The 16,178-nt window shown below is 45.6% G+C and overlaps 2 protein-coding genes across 8 annotated transcripts in view; one reads left to right on the plus strand and one right to left on the minus strand.

The window, feature by feature from the left end:
* Positions 1–704, plus strand: part of LOC101400836 (heparan-alpha-glucosaminide N-acetyltransferase) — a 32,793-nt gene extending 32,089 nt beyond the window's left edge. For 3 of the 4 annotated variants that reach the window (XM_087418618.1, XM_087418617.1, XM_087418619.1), the window contains one exon: positions 283–704. In XM_087418618.1, coding sequence (XP_087274744.1) covers positions 283–464 — 182 coding nt within the window. In that variant the 3' untranslated portion in view covers positions 465–704. The remainder of the gene's footprint in view (positions 1–282) is intronic. The other variant, XM_087418620.1, reaches the window with a different exon arrangement.
* Positions 705–6,383: 5,679 nt separating this feature from the next.
* INTS10 (integrator complex subunit 10) overlaps positions 6,384–16,178 on the minus strand; it is a 40,195-nt gene continuing 30,400 nt past the window's right edge. For 3 of the 4 annotated variants that reach the window (XM_014795920.2, XM_087418615.1, XM_087418616.1), the window contains 5 exons: positions 15,004–15,083; positions 13,675–13,837; positions 12,161–12,254; positions 8,873–8,950; positions 6,384–6,778 (listed from right to left, as the gene is read on the minus strand). In XM_014795920.2, coding sequence (XP_014651406.1) covers positions 6,622–6,778; positions 8,873–8,950; positions 12,161–12,254; positions 13,675–13,837; positions 15,004–15,083 — 572 coding nt within the window. In that variant the 3' untranslated portion in view covers positions 6,384–6,621. The remainder of the gene's footprint in view (positions 6,779–8,872; positions 8,951–12,160; positions 12,255–13,674; positions 13,838–15,003; positions 15,084–16,178) is intronic. The other variant, XM_004444126.3, reaches the window with a different exon arrangement.

Consider the following 16,178-nt stretch of genomic DNA (forward strand, 5'->3'; position numbering starts at 1 on the left):
GGTTTCAGTGGCTCAGGTCAGCCTCTGATTCTAGTAAAGCCACATTCTTTGGACCTCAAGTTTTCTGTCTAGAAAGTTAATAATTTTGGCTTTCCTTTCAGATTTAGTATTTAAGAATTACACTTATAAAATAAGTATTTTCTAATAATTTTTTGATATAGTTTACACTTAAGTATAAGTGTGGGCTTTCTGTTTTCTCACTGAATCAAAGTCAAATTTCAAGCATTAAACAGAGGATCAGATGTGACTCAGGCGAACACTCTCTTCTGCGTCTCTCCCTAGGAATGAATTCTATCCTGGTGTACGTCGGCCACGAGGTGTTTGAGAACTACTTCCCCTTTCAGTGGAGGCTGGAGGACGAGCAGTCGCACAAGGAGCATCTCACTCAGAACACAGTTGCCACTGCTCTCTGGGTGCTCATTGCCTACATTCTCTATAAGAAGAAGATATTTTGGAAAATCTGATGGCTCCAGCTGAAATGTGTTACTGGCAGATTCTGGTGCGCCTGGGACTTACTAAAGGGAATCCTTAATGATACGACAGGATGTGTATTTCCAGATTACTGGGGAGATGCAGAGTCCTCGGGCTGGTGGACTGGGACACGGCTCATCAGAGCTCTGCCTGAGTATCTGGGACTTATATATTTGGAATGTAATTGTCTTTTTTCTCCATCTTCTGTATAAATGGATGTATTTGGAACTTCATTCTAAGGATTTCTCATTTAATTTTTCAAAAGGGTGTTCCCACAGGCATTTTGCTCTGTGACGGATAAAACAATCTAAGGTCTGAGTCTCATTGATGTTGTTTTCCTGCAAACTGCCTTTCCGTGTGTGTACGTGCCAACCAGGAACACCATCATTTCTGCTGGGCTGACTACAAAGCTTCTCGAATGCGATGTGTAGTATTGTAGTCTAATATCTTTTGGTTAAGTGCAGTTTAATATTTCAAGAAAGTCAGAGCAATTTCCTTTTCAGATTTGCAAGGCATTGGTGGGTCCAAAAAATGCCTTTCTTTTTTTTGCAAGGAAGATTAGCCCTGAGCTAACATCTGATGCCAATCCTCCTCTTTTTGCCGAGGAAGACTGGCCCTGGGCTAACATCCGTGCCCATCTTCCTCTACTTTATCTGGGACGCCACCACAGTGTGGCTTGACAAGCGGTGCGTCGGTGTGCGCCCGGGATCCGAACTCGCAAACCGCGGGCCGTGGAAGCGGAGCCCGCGCACTCAACCACTGCCCCACCGGGCCGGCCCCAAAAATGCCTTTCTATCAGAAACCATTTTTTCCTTTTTCCCACTTAAAAAAGTTAAAATGTAGTTGTGTTATTTCCAGGCACTCTTGCTTGTATTAGTCATCTGCTAACATCCCTGTCTGTCTGTCCACCTATCTATCTAGTCCATCTATCTACCCCTCCCCCCCCATCTGTCTGTCTCTCTGTGTGTCTTGATGGCAGCTGGCACTTAGACATGTGGCTGTGGAGGACAGAAAGGCCGCTGCTTTGCTCCTGGCTGCAGCTTTGCCGTCCTTGCTGTGTAAGATGCTGGGCAGGGCCCTCCGCCTGTCGGGGCCTCGGTTTCCTCGTCTGTGAGTGAGGGAGACAGTGATGCCCTCTCAGGTCCCTTCCAACTCTTGGACGCAGTGAGGTGGCATACATCAATAGCTTTTCTGAAATCCTTAGAAAAAAAATTTTATTACAGAACACTCTTCAAAATGAATGATAATGAAAAGTTTAAAAAACTCTCATTAGAGTAAATCTTTTCAGAATGACCCTCCACAATGGAGGCAGCTTTCCTGCTCAGAATCACAGAACTGAAGAAATAGTTTCTCAAGAGTGAAGATGGGAGAACACACGAAGAGAAACAGCAATTTTCATACGATGCACATCATTCTTATGAATTTTCTGTGAGAATTCCATTTCTGATGACAATGTGACACTAGGTTGTCCTTTAGAGCATCTTCTCCGGGGTGAGGTGGAACCATCTCAACATTGCTTGAGCTGTCACCACTGTGTGGACGACTCTCTAGTCTGTGTCTCCAGCGTGGACCTGCACCCGGACTCTCATCCCGACTTGTGACTGCTTGCCGGACCCTCCACCTGGACGTCCGCCAGCGTCCAGGCTCACCTCTTCCTCTCCTTCCTCTCCTTTTCTCCTTTGTCTTTTCCTAGCTCTGTGACTGGATCATTCTCCATCTCTAGGTGTAAACACTGCTGTCATCTTTTGCTCACCTTACCTCCTCTATCCCCTTTTTCCCTATTCAGCCATTGCCAGATCTTCTCACTTCTGTCTCCACCTTTCACCTGTAACTTCTCATTCTCATGATCACGGTCTTCTATCTCTAGTCCACACTCCCGTACTCATTTTTAAACTGGCCTCCTTCCCTCAATCCCTTCTTCTGTGAAGTCCCTCTCCATTGCCACCAGATTACGTTTTATAAAGCAGAGCTCAGATCAAATCACCTCTTTATAAAAACTCCCATGGAAGTTGAAGCAGCTTTGCCAGCATATATCACCATCCTCAGTGGGGCCCAACACGCCTTTCCAGCTTTCTCACCCCACCTGCCTTATGCCCACCCTGCCGATCCCAGCCCAGCCAGACTCCTCCCATCCGTCAAATAGCCAGTTCTCTCCTGCTTCTACCTCTGAGTAAAGTCTTCCTTTTTTTTGTCTTGTGTGATGGTTATTTGTGAATCATCTAATTTCCCATGCTAGACTGTGAGCTTGTTAAGGGCAAGAATTATGCCTTGCTTATCTGCATATTCTTCATGGTGCACAGTGCCTTGTACATAGCAGGCACTAAATAAACATTTATTTAAAGCAAAGCAATAGTGGCGGTTTTTATGTTAAATATATAAGAAGTGCTGATAAAATTAGCATGTCTGGAGTGCCCCATGATGTCCACGGAGCTACTGTGTACGGGACAGTCATCTGAGGAACCCTGCTGCTGCTCTTTGGCAGTGAGCCGTTATGGGTGTCACAGCTGTGTCATCCCAACACCCAGCAAGTAAAGCTGAGCTGGGCCTCTCCAACTCACAATGAGTTATCCAGAAGCATTTCTCCAACTGGGGAGCATGTCAGGATGTCTTGACCCGTAAGGAACAGGAAGTACTGATTCAGCTGGGTTACAAGGAAAACATCTCACCTAAGAGGCAGGCGGGCTCCAGCACATCCGCTCGCTCCCAGCCAGCTCACTTCACGGCTGAGATGACCGCCACCGTGGCAGCCACAAACTCAGCAGAGACACTGGAAGGAGAGGGCACCCCCCCTCTGGGTGTCTTGTCATTTTATTAGCCAGAAAACCCTCGCCAGCAGCAGTTATTGGTGCTTTGCTTGACTTTCACAGCCAGCAGCAAAAGGGAACCTGGACTGACACAGCACAGGGCTGTGTGGAGGACGGGGACTACCTCCCTCTGGGAGGGGAGGAGGGAGTGTGCTGGGAGGGAGGGGCAGAGTGGGAAGGGGCTGTGGGAGGAGAGGGACAGAGGACAGGGAGGACAGCCCAAAAGGCTGCAGCAAACACAGGGCACAGTTGCATCTCACAGGGAAGTCGGGGGGTGGGGGTGGTTCTTAGTAATAAAGCAAAAGAATACTATTCTAGAGTAGGGATGTAATAACTCGACATTGTTTATTCGTTTTTTGGTACTTACTTATATTCCTAACTCCTCTTTATAACTAAGTGAATAAACTGCTGTCTTATACTTTACTTCTTTTCACTCTGGGCAATAAAGGGCGTCGTCTATAAATACGTACAGTAATCCAGTTTGTATCAAGAGTATCAGCTTAAACACAATGCCAACATACTAGTTTTTATTTTTCCTTCAATGTAATTCTATTATTTTCCAAATAAATGGGGAGACAAATGGACTTTGAGATAATTTCTCAACATATCTGCCTTTCAGAAACAGATTTCTGTATCAATTATAAGAAACAGGGATAGATCTTTAAAAATGCTAAACAATATGCTGTAGAAGCCATGACCCTGCTAACAATGCAGCTTCTGGTATAATCCCAGCTTTTGAGATTTTTAACATAACTTTTTAACTTTGAAATTAGGTGGGAAAACACGTGGCCGGTGTTTGTCGTTAGCTGCGTATCTTTGTAATCTGTTTTCACCCGAGTGCAGCGAGCCAACAGTCTTCTCTTGGGAATCAGTGTTTGTGGGGCATGAATTCCAGAACAGTGTTTTTCTTCAGGCTGCATGCATTTCCAAATTCAAAGCTGATGGACATGCTGGATGTCTGCATTATGTCCTAAAATGCCTCAGATTTCATAAACCCCTTACCCAATGGTGTACGTCAGAACACTGCAACAGACAAAAGATGCCATTATCTTGCAGGCTTCCGTTTGCAGGATTCCATCCGCAAGGCTAGCTGTACGGACCGCTGCCCTCTCCCCCCGGCGCCGCGCACGGCCTCCCGCAGCGTCTGTTACCCTGTCGGGTTCTGGTGGAACGCTGTCCTGACTGCTGGGACTCCCACTAGGGAAATCAACAATTTTTCAGATTTCCCCGCCTTCCGTGGCCAGCTGTTGGTCCTTGTATTTTATCCTGTTTGTAGCTACGCCCTTCCACTTCAATAAGCAAGACAGTTTTTCTTCCATTTGATTAAACTCCATCATTTGGCTCATAAACTGGTACCTCTGTCTATCCAAATCCTGTCTGCTACAGCTCTGCCCAGGCGACAGCCTGTGTCAGTTTAACAAATCACAGGTGACGCCTGCCCTGTGTCAGAGACAGACAAAGCCAGACACTGAGAATGGTGATGGCACACTTATTCAGTAATACGACGGCGACGGGAAGAGGGTCCAGCGTGAACCAGAGCCTCCTGAGGCGAACGGCTGGGTGTGCTCAGGGGTGTGAAGGGGCTTGGTCCGTGTGACTAGGCCACCTGCATCTGTTAGCTGGGCTTCTCCTACCTTTATGACAGGAGACAGTGCGCAGGCTGAAGCAATGTACCCAGGAAATGAGGCCCTTATCCTCCCCAGATGTTTGCATTTCAGACAACTCCTTGAAGTAACAGTTTTGGGTGGTAGTTTTACACCTCAAAGGGCAAAGGAAGGAACTGCCAGCTCTAAAGCAACTGCACTAACGGGGTGCAGGGACTCCTCTGCTCATCACCATGTTTTGGCTGGCATCAACAGTCAGTTCTCCTGGCAGCACCCAGCTTTCCCCGGCAGGCATTTTAGGGGGCGGGGCTCATCCGGGGACATGGCCTTAAGCTTCTGGAAGGAGTCTGGAGTGTGGTCAAGTCTCAGTGCAGGGGCTTGGAGTGCTCAGTGCCCGTGCCAGTGGTCTGCAGTCCCCTCCCAATCCCTTTCTCGGTTGCAAACTCGGTCTGTCTCCACTGTATTTAGGGCTCTCCCCTGCGATTCTGCACACAAGAGTGGCACCACTGACGAAAAAAGATGACTGGTCCCTTTTTATCTGGTGCCTACACTTTTGGGTAACAAGTCTTGTTCTGATATGTGCTGTCCCAAACACCCATCTAGGGAAGGTGTTATAAAACCAAGAGGTAGGAGAGGGTTTCCTCTGACAGCTGTCGGGAACACACTCCACAATACAAACAACAGGCCGGGTATCCATGTGTAACCAAGTCCTACTCCACTGACGAACATTGAGAACTAGTCGTTTAGAGCTAGTTGAAATACTTTGAGATCAGATGCCTATTACTTAAACAACTTAATATATCTATGAAAAGGGTCTTATATAGAAAAGATTTCTAAAACTTTTTATGCAAAGTAACTGAACTTCTCAGCTCTTTCATTCTTAAATGGCCCCTAGAAACAAATGTTTGATGTTTACCTGATATATTTCAGGAACAGCAAGAGAAACCGACACTGACACCTGACACTGGTGGCACCCTCACGACGTGCGAGTACTCTTCTAAGTACCTCATACGTCACACGCAGTCTCCACGACAACCTGGAGGGACGAGCCCTTATCTCTGCTTTTCCGCCCTGCTTTTCCGCCGACGAGCTTGAGGCACAGAGAAATGAACTTGTCCCCGGCACGCGGCAGGTGAAGGGCAGGCAGAGCCAGGGTGGAAGCCCAGCGTCTGGCTGGCAGGCCTGGGCACACACCACCGGTAGCTGCGGCCGGGCAGCGGAGCAGGGAGGAGGCCCCTGCCTTCCCTTCTCTTTCCTGGGCTGTTCCGCAGACCCTACCCCCGGCTCCCTCAGCAGAAGGTCGCTCAAGTTCATTCTGGCATCAAGGTTTTTGGTTAAAACTTGAGAATGAAAAGGTCTACTATTATGTTGATATGTCATATCTACCAAATCCTAACCGTGGAAAGGAAAATCTTGAGGTCATGGAAGGAATAAGGTCTTTTTAAGTAAAGTGCACCCTTGTTCAGAAACTCATGAGAGTTAAAATAAGCTAAAAAAAAAACCCTCCAATTTAGGATAATTTTTATTTACAAAACAGGTCGATTCTTTTGTTTTACAAAAATGACAAAAATAGAAACAGCTTCTCAGACTCTTCGGAACTACTTTGAGGCAACTAAGGAATTAGAACTCAGATGGTTTTCTTAAGAAGAAACTTCTTAGGAGTTGTAACAGCAACACTTATCAGTGCTTTACGTCTTCCCCCAGCACTACACGGCTAAGAGTCGTCTCTGGGAGGCCTCCAGTCAGGCCAGAGTCTGAAGGAGCAGGATCTTCTCGTTGACGCAGAACCTGTGCAGCACGACCAGCAGGTTCTCCCCGCAGCGGGACACCTGGCGCTCCATGGCCAGGCGGAAGTCCTCCTTCACGCCCTTGGTGATGCCCCGAGTGACCGTGTGGTGCCTGAGGGCAGCGACAGGGAACAGAGGGACACCATGGTTAGCACGGCATCACCGGTCAGGGGCTCTGGGGGAGGAGTAAAGCCTGCCTCAAATCTAAGTGTCAGTAAGGAAAACATGAAAGAAAGAAAGAAAAGCCCTAAGCAAACAAGCCCCTTTGCCCATTCCTTCTCAGAGACTGACAACTAGAGAGACCTCTTTCTCCCTCGGTTAGTAACATGCCGCCTGCTTCGCCTTGGAGCCCTGCAGCTGACACTATGCACCCCAATGCTGACTGTACACAGTGCAGCCACTGGGGCTGACTGGGACCAGGCCACGCTGGCCTTATAGATGCGGCAGCAGCAGGAGGAGGGAAACCACAATGAGCCTGTAGCCAAACTGGGCTTAGCCTGTGCCCCTCGGGCCGGCATGCCGTGACAGGCTGAGGGAGGCTCGGGGCTGTGCACAGCGCCCCATTACAAAGCGCGTCTCTGCCCGCAACGCCACAGCAGGACAGGCAGCTCCCCTGTCCGAGAAGCAGCAGGATGAGCTGGGGGTTCCGAGAGGAGTCTGGCACAGGGGCGGAGAGAGACGCAGCCTCGCTGAGGAGCAGCCAGTGGCCTGCAGAGTCCTAGCGAAGACCAGATCCGGTCCTCGTGCCCAGGAGCCCGGCACAGTTGTGGAAGGGTCGGGAGGGCACAAGCAAGGTCTCTAACTACACCCCAAAAGGCGTGCTCTAGAGAAGGAAATCCCAGAAAACTGAGGACACCAAAATGAAGAGAGGAAAAGAAAAATCTAGCAAAATTCAATGGGTTCAGTTAAGAGGAAAGGAGTTCTAACTACTAGTACAGTAATTTGGTAGATTAGAGAAACAGAAGTCACCTCCATTCCCCACCCCCACTGCCTAAGTGCCCTCAGGCTGAGTGACAGGGATTTAAGATGAGATCTTTCTGTACTGGCCAAAACAGAACTGTTGAAACCACTCTAAAATGTTTCTGTGTTTTAAAACTTGTATTATCAGATAAAATAAGTAAAGCAGAAGTCGTAAAGTTGCAGTACAACAGAAGAAACCCCCAGGCTTTGTTAGACTAGTAGAGATATTCCAGGACACCCCAGTGCCCAGGCACATTTTAAGGAACTACGCAGTGAAGCAGCAGCGCCACGCAGAAAACACACTGTTCTCCGTGGACAGATCTAGTCAAGCCCACTGGTTACCTCAGTCATAAGGACACAGTGTCAGCGAGGCCAAGGCTGTCAGTCCCACTGGGAACAGACACAGACCTTTCTACGCTGCCCCGAGATGCTGCCCTTCTGGGTCCCAGACTGCAACCCCAAAGGGGAGCTGACCCTCTGACCAACCGCAAGTCACTGGTATTTGCAGACAGTAAGCTCAAGGGCACTGACGGTTCAAACTCAACTCTCCCCTTAATACCAGAAAAATATAATAAAATGCACCTGTCCTGCTGATCATGCTCAATGGTACTGTTTCCATTCATAAAGAGCAGCATAACTCAATCACATCTCTATCAGAGCCTCTACCCTTTGTAAGTTCGGATGAAGAAGAGAATTAGTTAGCTTTTGTGGTCCAAGAACAGGATAAATCAGCTAATAAAAGTGACGTTCCACCCTACTACATATTTCAATTCAGAAGGGTGAGATCTGAAAAGACAGGATCCAGGCAAGAAAATCCTGTGCTAACACGTGTCTAGACCAAACCTCAGCACTGGTCACTGATAGGAAAGTCCATGAACAAAAAGTTACTTAACATAAGCCTCAGCATCCTTAAATATTTACGACTGAATGCCTTATGTTTTATCAAAAGAGAATCACAGCTTAGTGCCTAACCTAATGTGCACTTAATCTAACACAGTTTTATATAAGTTTCATTTTTTTCCAGATCCATAATGATTTTTAAATCGAACACAAAAACACTGGCAACTTATGGAAAAAAATAAGAAATGTTACAATAGTACAACCAGATGGTTTGCCAAGGAATGCAGAACAAATTAAAAAAATAAATAAAGCATGAGAAAGAGCACTGAGAACAAAGAGCTGAAAACCATGGGCAGTAAACATGTGACAAACAGCACACTATGAGCAGGTGTTTTCCACTTGGTACCTGTCAGCAGTCTGTATGCTGGGCTGAAGCACAGGTAAGAATTCCTGCGGCAGTAACCCCATGGGAGGGCTAGAAGGCCTTTAGGAAACAGCAAACAGCAGCATTCAAACACCCACACCGACTCCCCCTGCACTGCAAAAACAACACTCCAGAGAAAATGCACGAGACGGGAAGCAGACCACATAGAGCCCTTGAACCTCCACAAGCCCCTGGCCGCAGCCGCGCTGCAGGACGGGAGAAGCTAGCGAGCACCCGCTCGCGGGGTGCGTCCAGAGGCAGCGTGGTTCCTAGTCCCCAAGCTCAGCCCAATTGAGATTTGGTATAAAAAGCAACCACTGGGGAAGAGGACGATGAGATGCAACTGAGGGCCGTGGGGAGAGGGCTTAACATTTGAGAAGCCACATTTTCAAATCCAGCCTCCTTCACTCTCCACCCTATGCCCATGCCAACCCAGAAATACACCTGTAACTTTGCAACCATCTTTGACAGGACTGAAGCCCCAAACTGAAGAGGCCCTTCCGAGAGGACTAGAGGGGCTGGTAACGTCTTTGATAAAGAAAGGTTGAGTTTGAATTTCAAAAAGTATGAGAAAAGGAACAGATGGGGGAAAAAAGACTATGGGACCCACAGCTTTGCAGAATTCTGTAACAACCAAGATTTAGTACGTTAGCTGGGTGATCACCTCCCAGAACATTATCACCCACTCTATACAGAGCATACATGCACAGGGCACTGTTGTCCATTTTCATCCAGTCTAATGCAACTAAGCTACTGCAAATATCAACATAAAAATACTTCTCTATTTTAAATACATAAGAGCAAAATGTTTATGTAACAAATAAAGAGCTTATCCCTCCTGCTGGTGGTAGGGCCCCAGCACCCTCAGTGTTGGTACCGTACCTGCTCGTACCCGAGACACCGCAACTAGGACGGACCCATAACCTTACCCACAACATCTCTGCCACTCAGCAGGAGGAGACACCCAGAAGGTCTGCAGTGGCTGCAGAGAATTTATTTGGAACCCAAAGGGAAAAGGAACACAGTTTTACTCAAGATTCTAACCATACCTCAATTAGCAAGAGCTCTTGGACTTACGCAGCTTGCTTCTCCCGCTGTAGTTTAGGCATAAGTAATTGAAACGCAGGTTTCAAATGACTTTGAGACTCACACAGTGAAGACTAGGTAAATTCCTACAAGGTCAGCTCACTAGGTAACAGTCCCTATTCCTGCTTCCAAACTGACGGGACAGCAGGTTTCCTTAGAGGCTTAATGGTCTTCTACAGGGAGTTAGAAGAAATTAAGGGTTATATTGACCCAGGTGGGGAGCGTGGAATTATTCCTCAAAAGGCTAGAAATGCATTGCCTATCTCTGCCTCTACAGTGATGTCATCTGGGTGTTCCACACCCCCTTGCTTTCATTCCTTGTCCTAGGGGTTGTCTCTATGTATCCATGTCACTGCTCCAGCTCAACAAAAACCGGCTAAAGATGGTTCAGTACGATGAGGTTTGAGATTCAGCTGTTGATTTTTTGACACTCCACTCTCTCACATTTCCACAAATGGTTAAGCATTATCTAAGTAAAGTGAATATCACTGTAGGTTTAATCCTAAATAAACAGAGTTGATTCTACTAAGGCTGTCTCTATATCATGATAATTTGTATGGTGAGTGTTAATGGAAATTAACTAAAAAGCTATCAAAGCTATGTTTGTATATCCAGCCTCAAAACCTAGAAAAGAAATCACAACACAAAAGGGGTTACCTAGGCTCTCATATCAAAAAGTAATGTTTATTCTCAAATACTGTTAAGAATATTACTTTTCCCACAGTTTTTATTCACAGTCTTAGGGAAGTAAATGGAGATGGGAAGATGAGCATGTTCAGTCCACCTTGCCTCAGCAACCCAATGTATAAAGGTCTTGTGTTTTCTTTCTTTTTTTTTTTTTGTGAGGAAGATCAGCCCTGAGCTAACATCTGCCAATCCTCCTCTTTTTTTGCTGAGGAAGACTGGCCCTGTGCTAACATCCGTGCCCATCTTCCTCCACTTTATATGGGACGCCGCCACAGCACGGCTTGCCAAGCAGTGCGTCGGTGTGCGCCTGGGATCTGAACCGGCGGACCCCAGGCCGCTGCAGTGGAGCGCGCACACTCAACCGCTTGCACCACCAGGCCGGCCCCAGGTCTTGTGTTTTCTTGAGTATTTGTTCTTTTATGGTAAATATTTAGAATATTTAATAACATTTACAAGATGAAGGATAAGAACCCCACTTAATCTCCCATTCTTTAGAATGGATTCCACAAGACCCAATTCTTGATAGGACATAAAGTAATGTTTGCTATGCACCAAATTACGCAGGTTATAGAAATCCAGAATGAACATCTCCTACTTCCCTCTCTCTACATTTCTAAGACTCTACATAAAGATAGAACAAGATGTGGATTTTTGCTTTCAACAACTGAACACTTGTTCATTTCATAATTGAGGGAAAAAGGAAAATGTTTTCAGCCTTACCAACAGTTTCTTCTCACTCAGAGTTCAGTCTCTTGCGTGACTAACACTGACTTACAGACACGCTGAATATGCAGGATGCAGAGGAGGAAATATGGAAATAAAACTACATGCGGCATTTACAGCACAAAGGATATATCATCCAAACTACAGTGAGTACTGAAGGATAGAAGCAAGATCTATGAGCTATTTAAAAATCATAAATGGTCACTAACTTCATCTGGGTGTGAGAGGGCATGCCTGAGACTTGACACCCCACCAACATTTCCTGCAGCAGGTGTGTTCTTCTTGGAGGCACTAGATGTGGCTACTTTTCTTTGTGCTATGTAAGCAATGAGGACTGCTGAGGAGGGCTTCCATTAAACACTGAAATCCAGGTACAGTCTATAAAGTCTCCAGTTTTTCCTAATGAATTCTCCTAATCCGGTACAACTTTAATTATGTGTGGCTTTTCTTAATTAAAAGCACTCTACGTCTAATCAGAAATTGATAGAATCAGTCATAAATTTTGGAAAAGATACCGTGAACGAGACTTTGTCTAGTGAAAAAGTTTCAAAAGTGACAGAAATGCCCCAATTTAAACAATATTTTAAGAGATACAGTTAAGGAAATGCCAAGTGTTTCAAAAGGTACCCAGAACCAAATCTACTTTTAAAAGCAGAGACCAGGTTTGGATTCCTCTCTATTAAATTTCTGAAAGGCAGAGAAATTTACAAATATTTCCTACGAGCACACAAAGGCGAGCACGCGGCGCGGAAGGGCGAACTACAGCATGCTTACTTGATCAGCATCCCTTGATTGGGCAGTAATTCCAGATGAATTTTCCCACCTTCCTGAGTTCTTAAGTAGGCGAATTCCTCTAGCATATCAATATCTGCAGGCCAGATTCAGGTCAACTGCACATGAAAACAAGGAGCCCACCCTCTTGGAGGAGGAGACAGGCTTGCAGCAATTGGGCAAGTTGCCCATGGCCAGCCCACCAACAACTGTAGGGTCAGTACTGGAACCCAGGTCCATCTGACTCCAAAACTGATGATTCTTATACCAGCCAAAGTGCCTCACAAAGATAAGCATGTTTTTCATATAGATGATAATTAGACAGATTCTACACAATCATAAGAACAAAATCTTTTGTTTTCTTTCTTTTTTTTTTTTGCTGAGGAAGATTCGCCCTGAGCTAACATCTGTGCTAATCCTCCTCTATTTTGTATGTGGGTCGCCACCACAGCATTGCCACCAACGAGTGGTGTGGGTCCACGCCTGGGATCTGAACCCGCAAACCCGGGCCAGCAAAGCAGAGCCCACCAAACTCAACCACTACGCCACCAGGCCGTCCCTTTTGTTTTCTTAATAAGAAACGAAAGAGGCAGTGGGGGTGTGGTATCCCCCAAAATGGCTAAGAACTATTGCTCGGGCCGGCCCCGTGGCTTAGCGGTTAAGTGCGTGCGCTCTGCTGCTGGCGGCCCGGGTTCGGATCCCGGGCGCGCACCGACACACCGCTTCTCTGGCCATGCTGAGGCCGCGTCCCACATACAGCAGCTAGAAGAATGTGCAACTATGACATACAACTATCTACTGGGGCTTTGGGGGGGAAAAATAAATAAATAAAATCTTTAAAAAAAAAAAAAAAAAAAGAACTATTGCTCTAGGCATGTGGACAAGGATATTAGATTCCTTGCAACTCAAAATAATGTACCAAGACACGCAAAGAAGTATAAATACCCAACTGATGCATAACCTTCTATTCTAAGGTGGTCTTTCCTTAATAAACGGTATGAAATATGACACTCCTCATAGCTGAAAGCAACTGCTGGGTTGGGCAGCATCTGTGCTGAGCACTCAGCAGCAGCTATGATGGGTAGGGCATGGTCCGCTAACAACTGATCCCAGGGGACAGCCAACACCCAGGAGAGGCCACAGGAAGCCCTCTTCTGATAGATGAAAGTCAATGAACCATTATATTCTATGGCCAAACCAGCCACTTGGAGCCTGTTAGGAACCTGTAGGCTATTACTTCAGGCATCTTGCATACCTTCCTAGAAGTCGCTGGAAGTGGAAAATGGAACAGGGTTGGTGATATTCCCGATTTCCTGCATTACCTCTTTGAAGCCTTTTATGACTTTCAAAAGACCAACTGCCACAGTCCCATTTTTAATCACCATTCTTTTTTTATGCCCCAAAATAGCAAAAACCACTATTTCTACCCTGAATGGTTCATTCTTTTTTGTACCATGCGTTCGTTCTAAAAAAAAAAAAAATCAGAATTTCTTATGCTTAAACAAGAAAAAGGATACTTGTAACATAATTGAAAAAATTCTCATATTGGAAATTTCCGTGCTGGCAAATCTTATTGACGGCTTTCAGGAAAAGATTCTCTCCCCGTGGCCACTCTTGCTGAAGCAATACGATCACATGCCCCAGGGCCATGTCGTCCCTGCTGTCAGTGAAAGCTCTGAGCTGTAAGACAAGGATTTACGCAGACACACAAGGAGAGGAAATCATGGAATAATCTAAAATACACCAAACATCACTTTCTAAAAAAATGCTGTTCATGAAAATGTGGGACAAAGTTCACCAGAGTGAGAAGGGAACAAAGCAGCAAACAAGCCTGCCTTGCAAACATCACAGCTGCCTACAGAGGAAGGGAGTCCTTGGCTCCCCCACACTGGGACCAGGGTCGCTGGCAGTATGTTCACATGAGCATCTTGATGGGAGCTGGACATGCAGGCTGGGCCCGAGGCTATGAACTTGGGAATAAAGGCAAGAGAAAGTGGAGTGGTTCTGTGTGACAGAGAGAGGAATTTGGGGACTTCTTTTAATGAGACAGTTAGGGGAGGAGGGTGGGTAAGAAGCCATTGAAGGGAGAGGGGTTTCAGAACATGGGGCTGGGAGAAGAAAGTGCGCAGGCAGGAAGGAAACAGGAGAGTGAACTGGAGAAAAAGCCAAAGGACTTTCTCTTTTAAATGAGCAGCTAGGCGTAAAAGCACACTCCAAACTGTTTCTGTTGCCCCAAGTGCTCCTGATGATGAGTTATGTGTGGGAATTACCGCCCTGAAGTGGAGACCCGCCATTGCTGCTCTCCCGCTCACAAACCTTCATGAGACAACAGAGCCTGTCGACTCTAAGGCTCCCCTCCACCTGCAGCCCAGGGCCTGGCCTTCTTTCAATAGTTCACGAACTCCTCCAGCTCTGCTGGGCCTCTGCTGGGGTTCATCCTAATGCCTGCAACGCTTTCCCCCACCCTATCTTCATGGTGATAAACTCACCACCCCTCTATGAACCCAACAGCATTTGAATTCCCTTCTTTGGCAGCTAATATATTCTGACTTGTATATTAATTCATAAAATATTTACTGAACACGACCGTAGGCAAGGTTATTTGCGTATCTGTCCCGCTAGCGTCTGCAGACTTCTCGAGGATGGGGATGGTTTCCTACCCCTCTCTGCCCAGTGCAGTGGAGACTAGCAACATTCGTGAATTCCTAGGCCGCGTGCCTTCCCCACTGCACCACTGAAGGACTAAACTAACATCCCTTCTCAAGGCTCTCGAGTCAAGCCATTCCAGATCATCAGAACAATATTCTAAATTAAATTTCTTTCACACTAATCAACTTGACGCTTACCTTAAAACAAGCTAACATCAAATGCAGGCAGTACGGCATGATGGCCTTGCTGGTACAAGGCAGAAGCTTCAGATCCGAACCTAAAACAAAAGTCCACAATATGCTTGTTATTATCAAAGAAAACAGCTTTGAAAAGTAAATGTTTAAGATGCTTTACTTAAAAAAAAGATAAGCAACAGTCACATGATTTCAAACATAAACCACAATTATATTTGGTGATGGTGAAATTGGTTTTTGAATGGTCTCTTGATTTCATTATCAACCTTCTTTCCTAAAGTTGCTTAAATACTTTTTATTATAAAACATTTCAAATATATAGAAAATTATCTAGAGAATATTACAAACACCAGTGTGCTTACCACTCAGCTTTATGAAATGTTAACATTTTGCTTTAATTTTTAAAGATTTTAATATAAAGTATCACAAATTCAGTTGAAGCCTCTTGTGTACCTTTTCCAATCCCATTCTCTTCCACCCTCCCCAGAGGTAACCATTGTTCTGAATGTGATGTTTTTCATTCCTATGCATATTACATACTTTTAACACAGAAATTTGTATTCATAAACAAGAGGAATGCCTACTACATAAATGGTGTCACATGCTATGTATCCTTCTGTGAATTGCTTTTTTGATACTAATACCTGTAGCTCTAGTTTATTGATTTTCAATGTTATATAGTATTCTGTTGTTTATATATACCACAATTGATTTATCCATTCTTTTATGGTAGACACTGTGATTTTCAATTTTTCACTATTACAATGCCGAAATAAACAATCTTTTTTTTTTTTTCCTGCTAAGGCAGATTCGTCCTGAGGTAACATCTATTGCCAATTTTCCTCTATTTTGTATGTGAGCTGCCCTCACAGCATGGCTGCTGATGAGTGGTGTAAGTCCGCACCAGGGAACCAAACCTGGGCCGCCAAAGCAGAGCGTGCCGAAGTTAACCACCAGGCCATCGGGGCTGGCCGTAAACATTCTTATATCTATTTTCCTGTGCACTTGTGGAAAAAACTTTAGGCAATGATTTTTCAAACCAAGACCTTAATCCTTTCCTTTATGATGTGTGCTCTTTACATCCTAAATCCTTCTCCACCCTGAGGGCAAAGAGCAAAAAATGAATACACTTTTTACATGGGGGTTCTGTACACACATACTTACACATGTTTATACAT

This window comes from Ceratotherium simum, chromosome 28, assembly GCF_057802395.1.
Source record: "Ceratotherium simum simum isolate JZ-2026a chromosome 28, ASM5780239v1, whole genome shotgun sequence".
NCBI classification, from domain to species: Eukaryota; Metazoa; Chordata; class Mammalia; order Perissodactyla; family Rhinocerotidae; genus Ceratotherium; species Ceratotherium simum.